We start from the raw sequence: 13,897 nt of genomic DNA on the forward strand, positions 1-13,897 counted from the left end.
AGGGATTTACCTTTTATGGAGTTTTGTGGGCGTCGCTAAATGCAAATCAGCTGCAACATGAAGGCAGGTTTTGTTTTTTTTGTAAATCTGAGTTTTTTTTAAAGTTTAGTTTGGCTCACACACACACACACACACACACACTTACACTCAGGATATTTAAAGAGCCTGTTATCAGGAAGCCTACAGTGATGTAGATGTTTAAGTGTTATTTATTGTATTTTATATATATATATATTTATGGTTTATCGAAAACAGTCTGAGTTTTAAGTAAAACGCAGGACTAGAGACCTGAGGCATCAGCTCAGAGACATGAGGCTTAAGTTGGATTGTGAAAAGTGATGTGATGTGATGTGGTGTGTGTGTGTGTGTGTGTGTGTGTGTGTGTTTATACCGTTGGCATCTTGCACTCCAGTGAGAGCTCCAACTGCAGCTGCTGTCTCTCCAGCTAAGACGATCTGTCCTCCTCCCTGAAGTGTAGCCTCTGCCAGAGTCGCCACTGCATGGGCCGCTGCCTCGCTACGACACACACACACACACACACGCACACACACACGCACACACACACGTTAAAGATTCCTGTCTCACTTCTTACAGTTTACATCTCTAAACTAATATATTAATTTAAATCCTGTGCTTCTGGCTCTATGAGACAATAATGAATGACGACATCATGCAGGGGGCTTGAGACACATTCTAGTGTATACTGCCCCCTGGTGGAAACCTTCCCACTCAACCACACCAATCCTATCCTCATCTATCAATCTGAAGTATGAATGAATTTGTTTCTAGATATGAGCGTTTTAAATAATAATAATAATAATAATAATAATATTTTCCCCCTCCTACGTGTGTGTGTGTGTACATTTTCACACTATAAGAATAACCAGTGTAAATTGCACCTGATCCTTTCAAATCACATAACTTGCACTGTTACTTAACTTTTATTTTAATACAGGGATTAACCGCTCCACACTGCACTTACAAACAGACGGATATTTCAAGACTGAACCCGAGCCCTGCACACGCTCAGTAATGTACTGGTGACTGCCGCTTGTTTATACAACATCTATTACTCCTTTAGTAAAGGGTTGGTGTGTGTGTGTGTGTGTGTGTGTGTGTGTGGAGAGAGAGCTGAGACTAGCGCATCCTCAGCCTGATGTGACTTGGGTGAAGACAGAACAGATTGTTCCATCAGCGATCCTGTCGCTCTGTCGCTCTGTGTTGTGTTCCTGTGATAAACAACATGGGCTCAGGTGAGCTGCTGTAACAGGTCTCTAAGGAAATACACCTGAGGAGGAGACTTGGCTAGGGACTAAACCTGCCTCACACACACACACACACACACCCTGCCCCATCCATTTCCCTTACTCACTCTTTCCCTGCCTCATGCAGAGCTTCCCTCTGTGTACCTGTTGAGCGCCATGGTGACCGTCGCTCCCGGCTGCATGTCTTGGGACGCTGCGACAGCAGCCTCAGCTAGAGACGCCACCGCCTGCGTGGCCTCGGACGCCTGCGTGGTCTGAATGGTCATCTCACCTCCCTGCAGCGCCCAGTTCTGCTCCACCTGAACGGTGAAATGTAATGCCATGATGAGCGACGACGTATTTATTCACGTAATCTTAGAAATATATCACTTTAATCGATTAGGTTTTTGTTCTTACCTCTCCATCTGTCACTGTGGAATAGTTGACCTGGGCCACAGTAACGGTGCCTGGCAGGTCCGACGCATCAGTAAGTGTGGCTACAGTCGCCCCAGTGCCCACCTGCCAGGTCAGAAAAATGCAGTGATGCCCATTAAAACATATTTATTAAGCTTTTAGACATTAATTTATCAATACGTCTTGTAGACTAGGCGTTATATTCTTTAGTGATGCAAACCAGCTCAAACCGGATTTGGGATAAAATCTGATCAGATGGAGTCTGAGGCCCTTTTGGCATTAAATAAGACACTACTGACAGATCAGATCACATGTCAGAATGACATCATCGAGCATGTTTCCCAGGTGAGACACCCAAACTAACACAAGCTTTCAAAGTTTTATTTATTAAATTTTTTTTTACTAGTGTTGTAATTATTATGTTAGTCAGAAAACATGCTGTAAATCAGGGACGCCTTCAAAAGTATTTAAACACATGACATATGCTGCCACGATCACATGGGTGAACCATTCCAACCCATTCCCAGTGCTAGCCCACCTTCCGGCGGGGTGGGGGGGGGGGGGTTGGACGATGACTAGGGGTTACCTGACGTGTAGTGCACTATGTAGGAATGAGGTGAAATGAGTTATCTGAAAGGGCTCATAGTGAAACTGAAAATACATCACAAGTGGTTTATGAGTACACTGTAGCTTTCCGCCGCTAATGTGTAGGCGAAAGGTAGGCGAGTCAGGTGACCAAGAACCCTCGAACATTTGGGTTGGACAATATGGAGCTCTTATACTGGTCAGGGTTACTGTGGTTTAAATTAATAATGTGTTAGTCTACTATCGCTTTGTGATAAATAAAACTGTGTGAGGAAACACTTCCTGTGGGCGTGTCTATAATCTAAAAACAGGCCTGCACACACGCACGCGCGCACACACACACACACCTCTACTGCTGTTGTACGTGTGATAATGTTGAGACGGGCAGTGGAGCACGTGATTAGTGATGTGATGAAATGAGAGTGAATTAACTGCTAGTCACGTTAGCCACTTTTATCATGTTTCGTTGAACACTGTCACTCAGTCACACGGTGGTACCAGTCCAGGGGTAACTGCTGGTGCGGTGACGTGCGTTTCCCCGCTGACGGTGTTAACGTTTCCAGACGAGCCCAGGCGACCTGAAAGCAGAGCTCACCTGTATCAGCGAGACGGTTCCATCAGGGTTACTGATCGTCTGGACCACCGTTTGTGAAGGCACCAGGTGAGCGATGCTGTGTGTGGCTGCTGCAGCAACCTGCTGAGGTGTGACCTGCTGGTCTTCAAATGCATAGAGTAAGTCCTCTCTCCCATGCTGCTTGTAGCAGTTCTTCACAATCGTCCTCAGGGCCTGCGTCCATGACACCTGACACCAAAGGTAAACACGCGTGAGTGCAAAACCACAAGCGCTCTGTCTCACTAGCAGTGACATCCAGTCGATTCCTTTTAAAGTTAAAATAAAAAGAAACAAGGAGCAGCTCAAGCCTGTAAAATGTAGAATCTCCTGAGCATACCCTCTGTTTCTGGTCCTCTGTACGCACGTCACTTCGCACATTGGCCCAGGGAATGTCCTCTGGCCACCAGACAGGTTTGCAGCTCTCCTTCCCCCAGCCAGGCTTCCCCCGGCCTGTCGAGTATTTCAGCATCTCAGGAATAAAAGCTCTGAGCTGGGCCTGAGGAGGGGGCACGGTAAAGAGACGGGAAGATCACAAAAGGGGTCGTATAAAACCACTGAATTTTCTATACTGATAGAACCATTTCTTTGTTTTTTTCATGATGTCAGGATGAGATGACCAGCTTTAACATGTTTAACAAACTCATCCTGCTTTACCTGAAGCTGTACAGGTGGCCTTATTACACCACCTGAACACTCCTACTGCTCCTAATCCACCTGGGAGACAATCAGAAGCCTTGGAGCTTGGAGCTCCTTGATGAACTGTATAATTGCCCATAGTCTCTCTTACTCACACACACACACACACACACAGATCCCAGCTCTTTACATGCTGATTCCTGCCTCTCAAACCTACTAAGCTTGCACTCTGACCCCAGCTTTCTAACTGGAATATGTAAAAAAAATTATTTCACTGTGCTGTAAGGTACATGTGACAATTAATTAAATAAAATTATTATTATTCTTCTTATAAAAAACATGGCAGAGGAAGGCCTAATTTAACAGTTTAGTGCTCATTTGAATGAGAAACAATAAAACCAGTTTCCTCTGGCCCGTGTGCAGCGCAGCGTTACTAACAGAAACACACACAGGCGCGTTTATCATCCTGTGATCGTATGTTTTGCCTAAAACATTTTCCCCCACGTGTTCTGGCAGACGCACCAGCAATTATCTTCAAGTCCTGAAGTATTACAGACTATTACAAGAATCTAGTAAACAAAGTCTCTGTGACCAGGGTGTGTGAGGTGATGAGACAAAAAAAAAAATCCTTATGACTTTAGTTTATAACTGCAGCGTTAGGAGCGACTGCACCTGCGTATTAAAACGAGATCTTGTTGTCATTTCTTGAAAATACCATTTTCTTTTCTTGACATGTAAAAATAAATACTTAGCTTTCATGAAACCTGCAGAACACTGCATTTAAAACTGTGTGTGTGTGTGTGTGTGTGTGTGATCTGAAACAGAACTGTGATGAATGAGGAGGAATGAGGGTCTGTCCCACACTGCCCTCTGCTGGTTGAAGCCCACCTGTGTCATCTTATCCACAGACACGGGGATGCCATCGATGGTAAGTGGGGGTAGTTCAGAGCCCAGGTCTCCACCACCGGGAGGTGCGTGTTCGGCGAGGGCGTTCTCCAGATCCTCCAGAATCATACTTTTATACTTTCTGACCTATCAGAGAGCAGGAGAAACTGGTATTAAGACAGGTATTAAAGATAAAGACATTAGGACATTAGGACAAAAGATACCAGAGGGACAAACTTACCACATTCTCGAGTGGAGCAGCACCAAAGACCTTAAACACAGCGTTAGGCTTAGAGGGAGAAATACAGAGGACGATGGCCTGCTGACCGACGCGCGTTGTGTACTCATCCAGGGTTGCTCTTAACTTCCTAAAAATAAAACCTCTCTTTAACAGGTGTAAATTCTCAGCTTGTTGGTATGTAAGGGTTCAGACCCCCAGAATCACTCTGCACCGTGTAGAGCACCACGCTCACCTGAGCAGCCGAGTCTGCTGTCTCTTGCGTATCGACGGGTTCGACTCGAAGATGTGTGGTCGCTTGCGTTTCTTCCCTGTGGCTACAGCGGCGGCGGCGGCCATGCCGACTGGACCTGAAGGATCATGACGGCCGTTTAGAACTTTAAAAGAAACCATTTCTATACATCAACACACACTGTAACTCCTTTATCAACACACAGACACGCATCACAACAACTCATTAAAATATTAGACCAAATCATCTCATCTCAGGTAGCAGCACCTGGAAGGTGGTCTGATTCATCTGACAGCAGGTGAACACTCGGGACTCACAGCTGCTGTGATGGAATCAGGAAAAATGGGCGAGTGTAAGGGTCTGAGCGACTTTGACCAGACTGTGATGTCTAGACGCCTGGGTCACAGCATGTCCAAAACTCCAGCTCTTGTGGGAAGTTCCCGGTCTGCAAGAGTCAGGACATACCAGGACAACTGGTGAACCAGAGACGTGGGGGGTGGGCTCCAGATTCTAACTTAGTAATTTAAAGTAAATAACACTTTATATATGGTTGGATATTTATTGTTTGCAATAACTGCATCCATTAGGTGACCCAAGGCCATCACCAGAACGTTCTCCTTCTGTGATGATTTCCTGGGCGAGAAGCGCAGCTCCTCTCAGTCGGTTCAGGTGTGTGGAGTGACGTGACCAGACTAAACCTCTTGTGAAACAGTCTTTATATTTCTGCTCTCAAACCCTTCTTTGAATGCTGGATTGTGAGATCTTCACCCCTGTGGAAGTTGATGATGATGATGATGATGTCACTGACTGTGGTTTTGGGTTCACTTCCATAGCTGACCTGTTCCATGACCGGTTGTACCCAGCACACCACTGGGTTCTTTCTCTTGCATGGTATTCTAATTCAGCGCATTACCTAGCGCAATAGGTCGAGCTTTCTTTCCTTTTTTAACTGTAAAATCGCTTGTTTTTCTCCCACAAACAGCCCTCTGGACCTCCTGTTGGTTTATAATTTTTATATAAAAAATTAGGCCTTAGCCCAGGTCTAAATGAAGAACAGACCTTCAGAGCTATTAAAAGTGTCCCCCTAGTGATGATCACATGGACAATGACTAGATTCAAACTCAAGGTGTCATGTACTAAGGTGTTTAACACATCTAGATGTAAATATCATTGAAAAAATTGACAAAAGCTGGAAAAAACAGAAGTTTATACAGGATGTGATGAATTAAGGGAAAACGTAGCATAAGTTACAGTAAGGTCTCAGGCCACTGCACACTTGTTACTAATTAGTGCTGCAGAATTAATCACATAATTAAATTTGCAACCTGGACCTGTGCAGTTGCAAAAGGCTACAATTAAAGGTTAGACATGTGAAGTCAGGGATTTATATTATAATAAGCCCTGTACGTGGGGGCGGAGTCATCCTGATCCCCGCCCCCCTTCCTGGAGTGTATCATACCTGCGGCTGCCAAATGTGCTGTAACCTCATCTGTTCCTGCTGAGTTGAGGATGTCCGAATCATCGTACGTGTCGTCATCAGGGGACGAAGGCGAGTCCTCGTCCGCACTGAGCATGCTGTGCTCTGTATACGTGGACACGTGGACCTGTTGGGAAACAGCGTGCGCCTCGATGGTGGTCATGTGATCCGCCTGATGTACTGTGTGGTCGTCCATCATTATGTACAGCTTTGCTTAAACTAGCACACACACACACACACACACACACACACACACAAAAGAATATGTATTAGTTTGACCAGCTGACACTATATTTATAGACACTTGAAACTAAACACTAACTTTTAAAACAATTATCCCTCGTCACTATAAAAGTCATAAACACAGCTTTGTCTCTCCCATGTGATGTCTCGTGTATTTCCGGACTGAATGCTTAATTACCTAATTAAATGTTTATAGACACAGCGGTTCGTTATAAACACAAGACTAACTCTCACTATTTTCCACAGACAGGCTTATTTTGTAAAGAGATAAGTTTAACTTCACATGCAGACAAACACCTTCTGCTTCTCGGACGTCACTTTAAGGGAGTACAGGGTCCTCTGGTGTCTCCACTACGACTTTATAACATGAATTATTTCTCACTGGGTTTAGAAAAACCGCTCCAATGCGCACACACTTCTCCAGATAATGTGTTTTTATAAATCATACAGACTTGGAATAATTTACATTCATCAGCAAATCAACATTAATTAAATCCCATGGAGACAAACCAGTAGGTGCTAATAGACTGGGGTCACTGGGAAATCCCATCTGAGACGTAAATATTAGTTTTGGTTTATTTTGAAAACTATAAAAACACCGCCATTACATATTTTACTTGTTATATTAGGCATAAATACCTAATTTTTTTACTCTTTAATTTTCATTTAACATTATTTGTTTATAATTTTCTTGTAAAAAGTTCAGATTTCTACTCTTTTTTTTTTTTATGTAGAACGATTAACCTATTCTGAGTAAACATATGCAAAATTTCCTTTAAATATAACATCAGGATGTGATCCTCAGGAGTGTTAAAACTCTCAGAGTGCAGATGTGCATTTTACTTTCATGTTCCCATCTCGTTTTCACATACAGCTCGTCCTCATTCATTCACAACCTGAGATTTTAAAGCATTTTACAGTCAGAATGGAAACTTTATTAAGTGTGTGACAGAACTGCAGATTCACCAAAACATCATAAACAATGGCACTACAGAGAGAGAGAGAGAGAGAGAGAGAGAGAGAGTGAGAGAGAGAGAACGGAGGACAGTAGTGTGTGTCTGTGTGTGTGTTCATGACAGGTTTGAAGATGAGTGACTGCAGTAAGCCCACGCAGGACCACATCCTCTAGACCTTTATACTCTGAACCCTGTGTCCTCGTTCTGGAGTAACAGGGACAATACAGTAAGATGTAAATAAAAACAGAAGAACAAATATAAAATGAAATGTAAAAATGGGAAATAATGCTGAAAATAACTGTGCCGTTATTTGAACAAAAATAAAACAATCAAAAACAATGCTCATAAGTGGAGTATTTAATATTGCGAAAGGTGGGTGTTTTATAAATCAGGTGTTTCAGATTGTTATAAGCCTTATTATGTGAAACATCAGCATAAAGAACAGGAGCGAATTAAAGAAAGAATAAAACTACAGAGTAGAAAAAGGTGTGAACGTTAGTGCATCTTTAGTCTACATCCTGATCCAAGTCACTGAGATTAGGTTCATAGACTGGGCATAAAGTGGGGACACACAATGGAGACGAAACACACACACTGTCTCTCAGGGGCAGTTCTGCACTCAGTTCTGCCCCGGTGTGTTCTGTATATGTGGGAGAAGACCAGAGAAGTGAGAGGAGATAATCGAGAGGCACTGGACCTGTCACTACCTCCTCCTCCTCCATCATCCTGCGGTTTCTGCTGCCTGGAGCGACCCTGACACCTACACCAGAACTTACACACCATCACAGGAACCTGATTTACAGCAAGATCTCACACACCCCGAGACATCAGCCTTATTACACTGTTAATCCAGTTTACACACCACTGACCGTCTCCCAGACCACCTCATCATCTCAAACAACACAGGTTTAATGAAGTGATGATATCTGTGTGTGTGTGTGTCCACTGAGCAGTCAGTAATAAAGCAGCCTTAGGATCATCTACTCCAGCTCCAACACGCCTTCCCCAGCTCTGTGTGTGTGTGTATCCTGTATTAAACCCTAAATTACACAGTGATCCTGGTGATAAGGTGAACTGAGATCTCCTGCAAACGCTGAACTTTTAAACCGCTAAAAGCCTGCAGGAAGGCTAGCTAGTTAGCAGGAGCTAGCTAAAGGCTAATTCACAACAAAACAGCTAAACAGCACACAGCTCCTCGGTACACACCGCATTTATTACATATTTACAACAACAACAACAATAATATGGACAATTATAAGTCAAATTTAATCTGGTTCGGTCAGGAGATAAACCCGCCGGAGAAAAACTTAAGTTTTGTTAGCATTAGCTCGAGTGCTAAACAGCTAGCTAGCTAGCAAACGAACTGCAAAGCTCAGATATTAAACATCCAGCGCGGATTAATTAATACACGGAAATGATGATTAAATATGATTTAATCTAAAGTTGGAGTGATGTGTCGGTGTTTGAGCGGCGCGGGATCAGAGAGCAGGAGAGTGTGTGAGAAGCTAACAGCATTAGCATTATCCGCTGTAAACCCGCCATAAGCGCGCTGAGGCGGCTGGAGCCCGGGCCTGCACGCGCACACCACCGCGGTAGTCCTGAGCTGCTCCTGCGGAACTATAACGCTCCTGTGTGGGGAAAAGCCCAGTGAGTCCCCGCGCTCTGCCTCAGCATCGCGCCGCGCTCCGCCTGTGCTGTGAGCAGTGTGTGTGTGTGTGTGTCTGTCTCTGTGTGCGTGTGTGTGTGTGTGCCGGGGGTGTTGCTGCGGCTGCGCCGGGGCTCAGAAAGCTGGAGATTGCGCGGTAGGGTACTAACCTCAGAGCGGCTGCGCTACCGGGCCTGCGCGCGCTGCGGCGGAGCTCTGCGTCTGACCTGCGCTCGAGCACAAAGAACACAGAGCGCGCGCGCGCGGTCCGCCGGGCAGGCTCGCGGGAGCGCGCGCAAGGCCGACAAGAGAGCGCGCACACATACAGTTTACTGTATACAGCACAGATACATTCATACACACACACACACACACACACACACACACATATATATATATATATATAATAACAACAACAAATGGTATTATGAAAACTACAGCAGGGTATATGGAATCGTCTTCCAAATAGTGTTCGGGACTCAGACACAGTCTCAGTGTTTAAGTCCAGGCTAAAAACCTATTTATTTAATCAAGCATTTTTATAAATAGATTTGCCTTAGGTAAAGGATCAGATCTGGGGGACTCATGGACGTAGAGTATTATGGTGAACTGGTATGTTTAGATGCTGTTAGTTATGATGTCATAGTTAGTTCTGCCGGAGTCCCTGCTTGCACTCTGCCCTAAATATACATTCAGATTATACATTGTTTAACTGTGACCAGACCTAACTGTTATCTCTCCTCTTCTTCGCTGGAGTTTCCCACAGTCTACCTGAGCCTCCAATAACCAACTGGACTCCATATGAACTTCTCCACATCTCCTGTTATACTGAACTTCCAGCCTCCTAACACACAGTATGAGTTGAGATCAATCCCTGCTATCCGTTATCACCCAGATGAGGATGGGTTCCCTGTTGAGTCTGGTTCCTCTCAAGGTTTCTTCCTATTACCATCTCAGGGAGTTTTTCCCTCAGCACCGTCACCCTCGGCTCGTTCATCAGGGACGATCTGATCATTCTGATTCACCCACATTCACGATTTCTTTTAATTGTGTAAAGCTGCTTTGCAACAATGAGAATTGTTAAAAGCAATATACAGTACAAATAAAATTGAATTAAAATACACATACACACCACAAACAAATCACACACACAGTTTATTAAACCACACTTTTACTGAGGAGTGTGTTCATCATAAGATAAATGAATACACTGGTGTGGTATAATTGTGTGTACCTGCGGGGTGCGGGGGTGTTCTCCCCGTGTTTGGTGGGTTTCTCCTGGGTACTCAGGTTTCCTCCCATAGATTAAAGACATGCACTGTAGGCTGGTTGTTAGATGGGATGGTCGGCGCCCCTGCAGGGGCTGTGTACCCCACCTTAAGCCCCCTGGGTTCCCTGAGACCCTCCACAGGGAGAATGTTAGAGATGTTTACACACCACATTAAAATGAGGTGTAATGAGATCAGTTTAATACCCAGGTAAAAGATAAAAGAGATAAAGGATAATCAACTTCAACGCTCATGTGTCAGGTTTAGAAGATGAAAGACTTTAATAAGAGAAACTCAGTGAACAGAACTCTGAATGAATGAGTGATTATTTCTCACTAATGAAGGAGTGAACACTTTCGTCTAGTAAAGGAAAAACTGCTTTTAATCTTTCTTACAGATATTAACACACCACAAGAAACACAAAGATGGCAAATGTGTAACATCATTTACAAGCAGACACAAAACTGTCATTGCTGCCAAAACTGCTTTAAACCCAGTGAAAAAAAAAATTGTGTGTAGTGCACTACTCTCTCTCTCGCGCGCTCAGGTTTAAACTAATACTGTACCTGTATATTCTAACAATAATTTCTGTTTTTGTTCAGACAACAGTTTAAATTTTAAGTAGTGTGTTTGTGAGACAACCTGATGTTTTTTTTAACACAAACTATAGGACTGTTTTTTGTGATCTTGTGCAAATTAAATCTGTTGAACTCATGAATAAAATTTGCCTTATAATTACTGATATAATGTGTTTCAAAAACATGTTATAGTGTAGAAAATACATTTAGTATTTGTAAATTATCCTAAACACCTCTAGCGTACTGGTATCACATTTGCAATACTGTAGTATAGAAGACTGTGTGTACTGTATGATACAATAAAGTATATTTGTATTAACCTATGTACATACATGTATGTATATGTATAAAGTACATATTTGTGTACTTTTTTAGTATTTGTAATGGTCCAGAAGTATAACAGCATGCTACTGCTGCAATAAGAATATACTCATAGTATATTAATCATGTATTTGTAACACAGTAAAAAAATAGCTGTAATGTACTTATAATACATTAAATATATACTTAAATTGTATTAATTACTGTCAGGTATGTACGTTAGTACACACACAGCCATATACTTTAAGTGTACTAAGTATACTTAAAGTTGTTCCACTTTAGCACACAAAAGTATACTTAATACAACACTAAAACAAAATTGTGCGTTTGTATAATTTAATTACAACTTAAATACACTTAGTACAAAATTAGTTAAACTAATCAACCAAAATAGCAAACTTCAAGTATACTCGTCATTAGTCTGGAGCAAGTACACTTAAGTATGCTTTGGTCTGCTAGGATTTAATATAATTAGCATACTTTTTTTCTCACTTGGGATGTGAGGATGTGAATACTTATGTCAACTCTTGAGTTAGGTATGATTTAATTGCTAGTCATCTTCCTGTTTAAAGATACTGATTAAAGTGATCGCTGTCGGGTGCTATTGAACACAAGGTGCTTTATCCTGTTTTAACCTGGCTGTTTTTAGAAATATAAACCATGGATCGGATCAGACTTCACCCACACTGAAGTACAGATATATGGTCACCGCATGACAAGCAGCTGTACAAATGTACACTTATTAATTATGAATATTCGATTAAATATTGATTTCATGGTAGCTTTTTCTCCACATCTTTTGCTAATAGAAAACTGACTCACATTGTGTAAAACGCCCTCAGGACATCATATGTATTCTCTGAGTATTGTTATCACAGTCAGAATAAAAGATCCATAAACTTCCTTTTCATTCTGCAATGCCTGACAGATTTGCCCCAGTGAAAGGTCTTTATCACTGCCATTGAAAGAGTTCGCTAACACACCCAGTGTAGCTCTTCTGTGACTTGGGTGTGAATACAAAACTGAAGTTTGTTGTTCCTCAAGGCTCAGTTCACAACACATGTTTTCCATTGTGTGGTGGCGAGGGGAAAGCATGAGCATTTGTAAGCAGCAATATGGTTTCATACCTAGAAAGAGTACATCAGATGCAGTATTTGCTTTGAGGATGCTGGTGGAGAAGTACAGAGAAGGTAATAAAGAGTTGCATTGTGTCTTTGTAGATCTAAAGAAAGCGTACGACAGGGTGCTGAGAGAGGAGCTGTGGTGTTGTATGAGATAGTCTGGAGTGGCAGAGAAGTATGTTAGAGTGGTGCAGGACATGTATAAGAGCTGTAAGACAGTGGTGAGATGTGCTGTAGGTGTGACAGAAGAGTTCAAGGTGGAGGTGGTCTGCATCAAGGATTGTCTCTGAGCCCCTTTTTGTTTGCTTTGGTGATGGACAGGTTGACAGATGAAGTTAGACAGGAGTCTTCATGGACTTTGATGTTTGCAGATGACATTGTGCTCTGTAGCGAGAGCAGGGAACAGGTGGAGGAAAATTTAGAGAGGTGAAGGTACTCTCTGGAAAGCAGAGGAATGAAGGTTAGCCGCAGCAAGACGGAATACATGTGTGTAAATGAGAGGGACCCAGGAGGATCGGTGAGGCTACAGGGAGCAGGAGTAAAAAAGGTGCAGGATTTTAAGTACTTAGGGTCAATGGTCCAGAGCAATGGAGAGTGTGGAAAGGAGGTGAAGAGGTGGGTACAGGCAGGTTGGAATGGGTGGAGAAAAGTGTCAGGTGTGTTGTGCGATACATTTACATTTACATTTAGGCATTTGGCAGACGCTCTTATCCAGAGCGACTTACATTTTTATCTTATTACATATCTGAGCAGTTGAGGGTTAAGGGCCTTGCTCAAGGGCCCAACAGTGTTCACTTCACGCAGGACCTGTTATGGTCCTGTCACATCAACACTGTGGTGAAGAAGGGCCAGCAGTACAGCGCGGGCCAAAATACCAGCAACAGTGTGTGAAAACCCTGTGAAGACTTACGAAAAACGTTTGAACTCTGTCATTGCCAACAAGGGGTTTATAACAAAGTATTGAGATGAAATTTTGTTATTGACCAAATACTTATTTTCACCATAATTTGCTAATAAATTCTTATATTTCTAATAAAATCCTACAATGTGATTTTCTGGATTTTCTTTTTCTTATTTTGTCTCTCATAGTTGAGGTATACCTATGATGGAAATTACAGGCCTCTCTCATCTGTTTAAGTGGGAGAACTTGTACAATTGGTGGCTGACTAAATACTTTTTTTGCCCCACTGTATCTCTAAGACTTAAGAGACTTTAGACTGCCTTCATAGGTGCTTAGGAACTTTTAGAGAGCATTGTGCTGGTAGTCAAAGTGGACAGAAGGTTGTCAATCACTTTCTTTCACCAGACTTTCTCAAATGTGAATAAACATCCCAGAATAAACATATTATTAATAATTAATTATTGTATTATTGTTTATAATCATCATCATCATAATAATAATAATAATAATAATAATAACAACAACAATAACAATAATAAT

General features: G+C 42.5%; 1 protein-coding gene across 1 annotated transcript in view; it reads right to left on the reverse strand.

Annotated features, from left to right (window-relative positions):
- nrf1 (nuclear respiratory factor 1) overlaps nt 1–9,452 on the reverse strand; it is a 14,454-nt gene extending 5,002 nt beyond the window's left edge. Inside the window, exons 1-10 of the mRNA XM_053508851.1 lie at nt 9,339–9,452; nt 6,307–6,543; nt 4,851–4,965; nt 4,619–4,745; nt 4,381–4,524; nt 3,194–3,352; nt 2,839–3,045; nt 1,662–1,763; nt 1,410–1,564; nt 392–516 (exon numbers count right to left, since the gene is read on the reverse strand). Of these exons, the coding sequence (XP_053364826.1) occupies nt 392–516; nt 1,410–1,564; nt 1,662–1,763; nt 2,839–3,045; nt 3,194–3,352; nt 4,381–4,524; nt 4,619–4,745; nt 4,851–4,965; nt 6,307–6,523 (1,351 nt within the window). The 5' untranslated portion in view covers nt 6,524–6,543; nt 9,339–9,452. The remainder of the gene's footprint in view (nt 1–391; nt 517–1,409; nt 1,565–1,661; nt 1,764–2,838; nt 3,046–3,193; nt 3,353–4,380; nt 4,525–4,618; nt 4,746–4,850; nt 4,966–6,306; nt 6,544–9,338) is intronic.
- Nucleotides 9,453–13,897: the final 4,445 nt, after the last annotated feature.

The sequence above is a fragment of the Clarias gariepinus genome, chromosome 12 (assembly GCF_024256425.1).
Source record: "Clarias gariepinus isolate MV-2021 ecotype Netherlands chromosome 12, CGAR_prim_01v2, whole genome shotgun sequence".
Classification (NCBI taxonomy): domain Eukaryota; kingdom Metazoa; phylum Chordata; class Actinopteri; order Siluriformes; family Clariidae; genus Clarias; species Clarias gariepinus.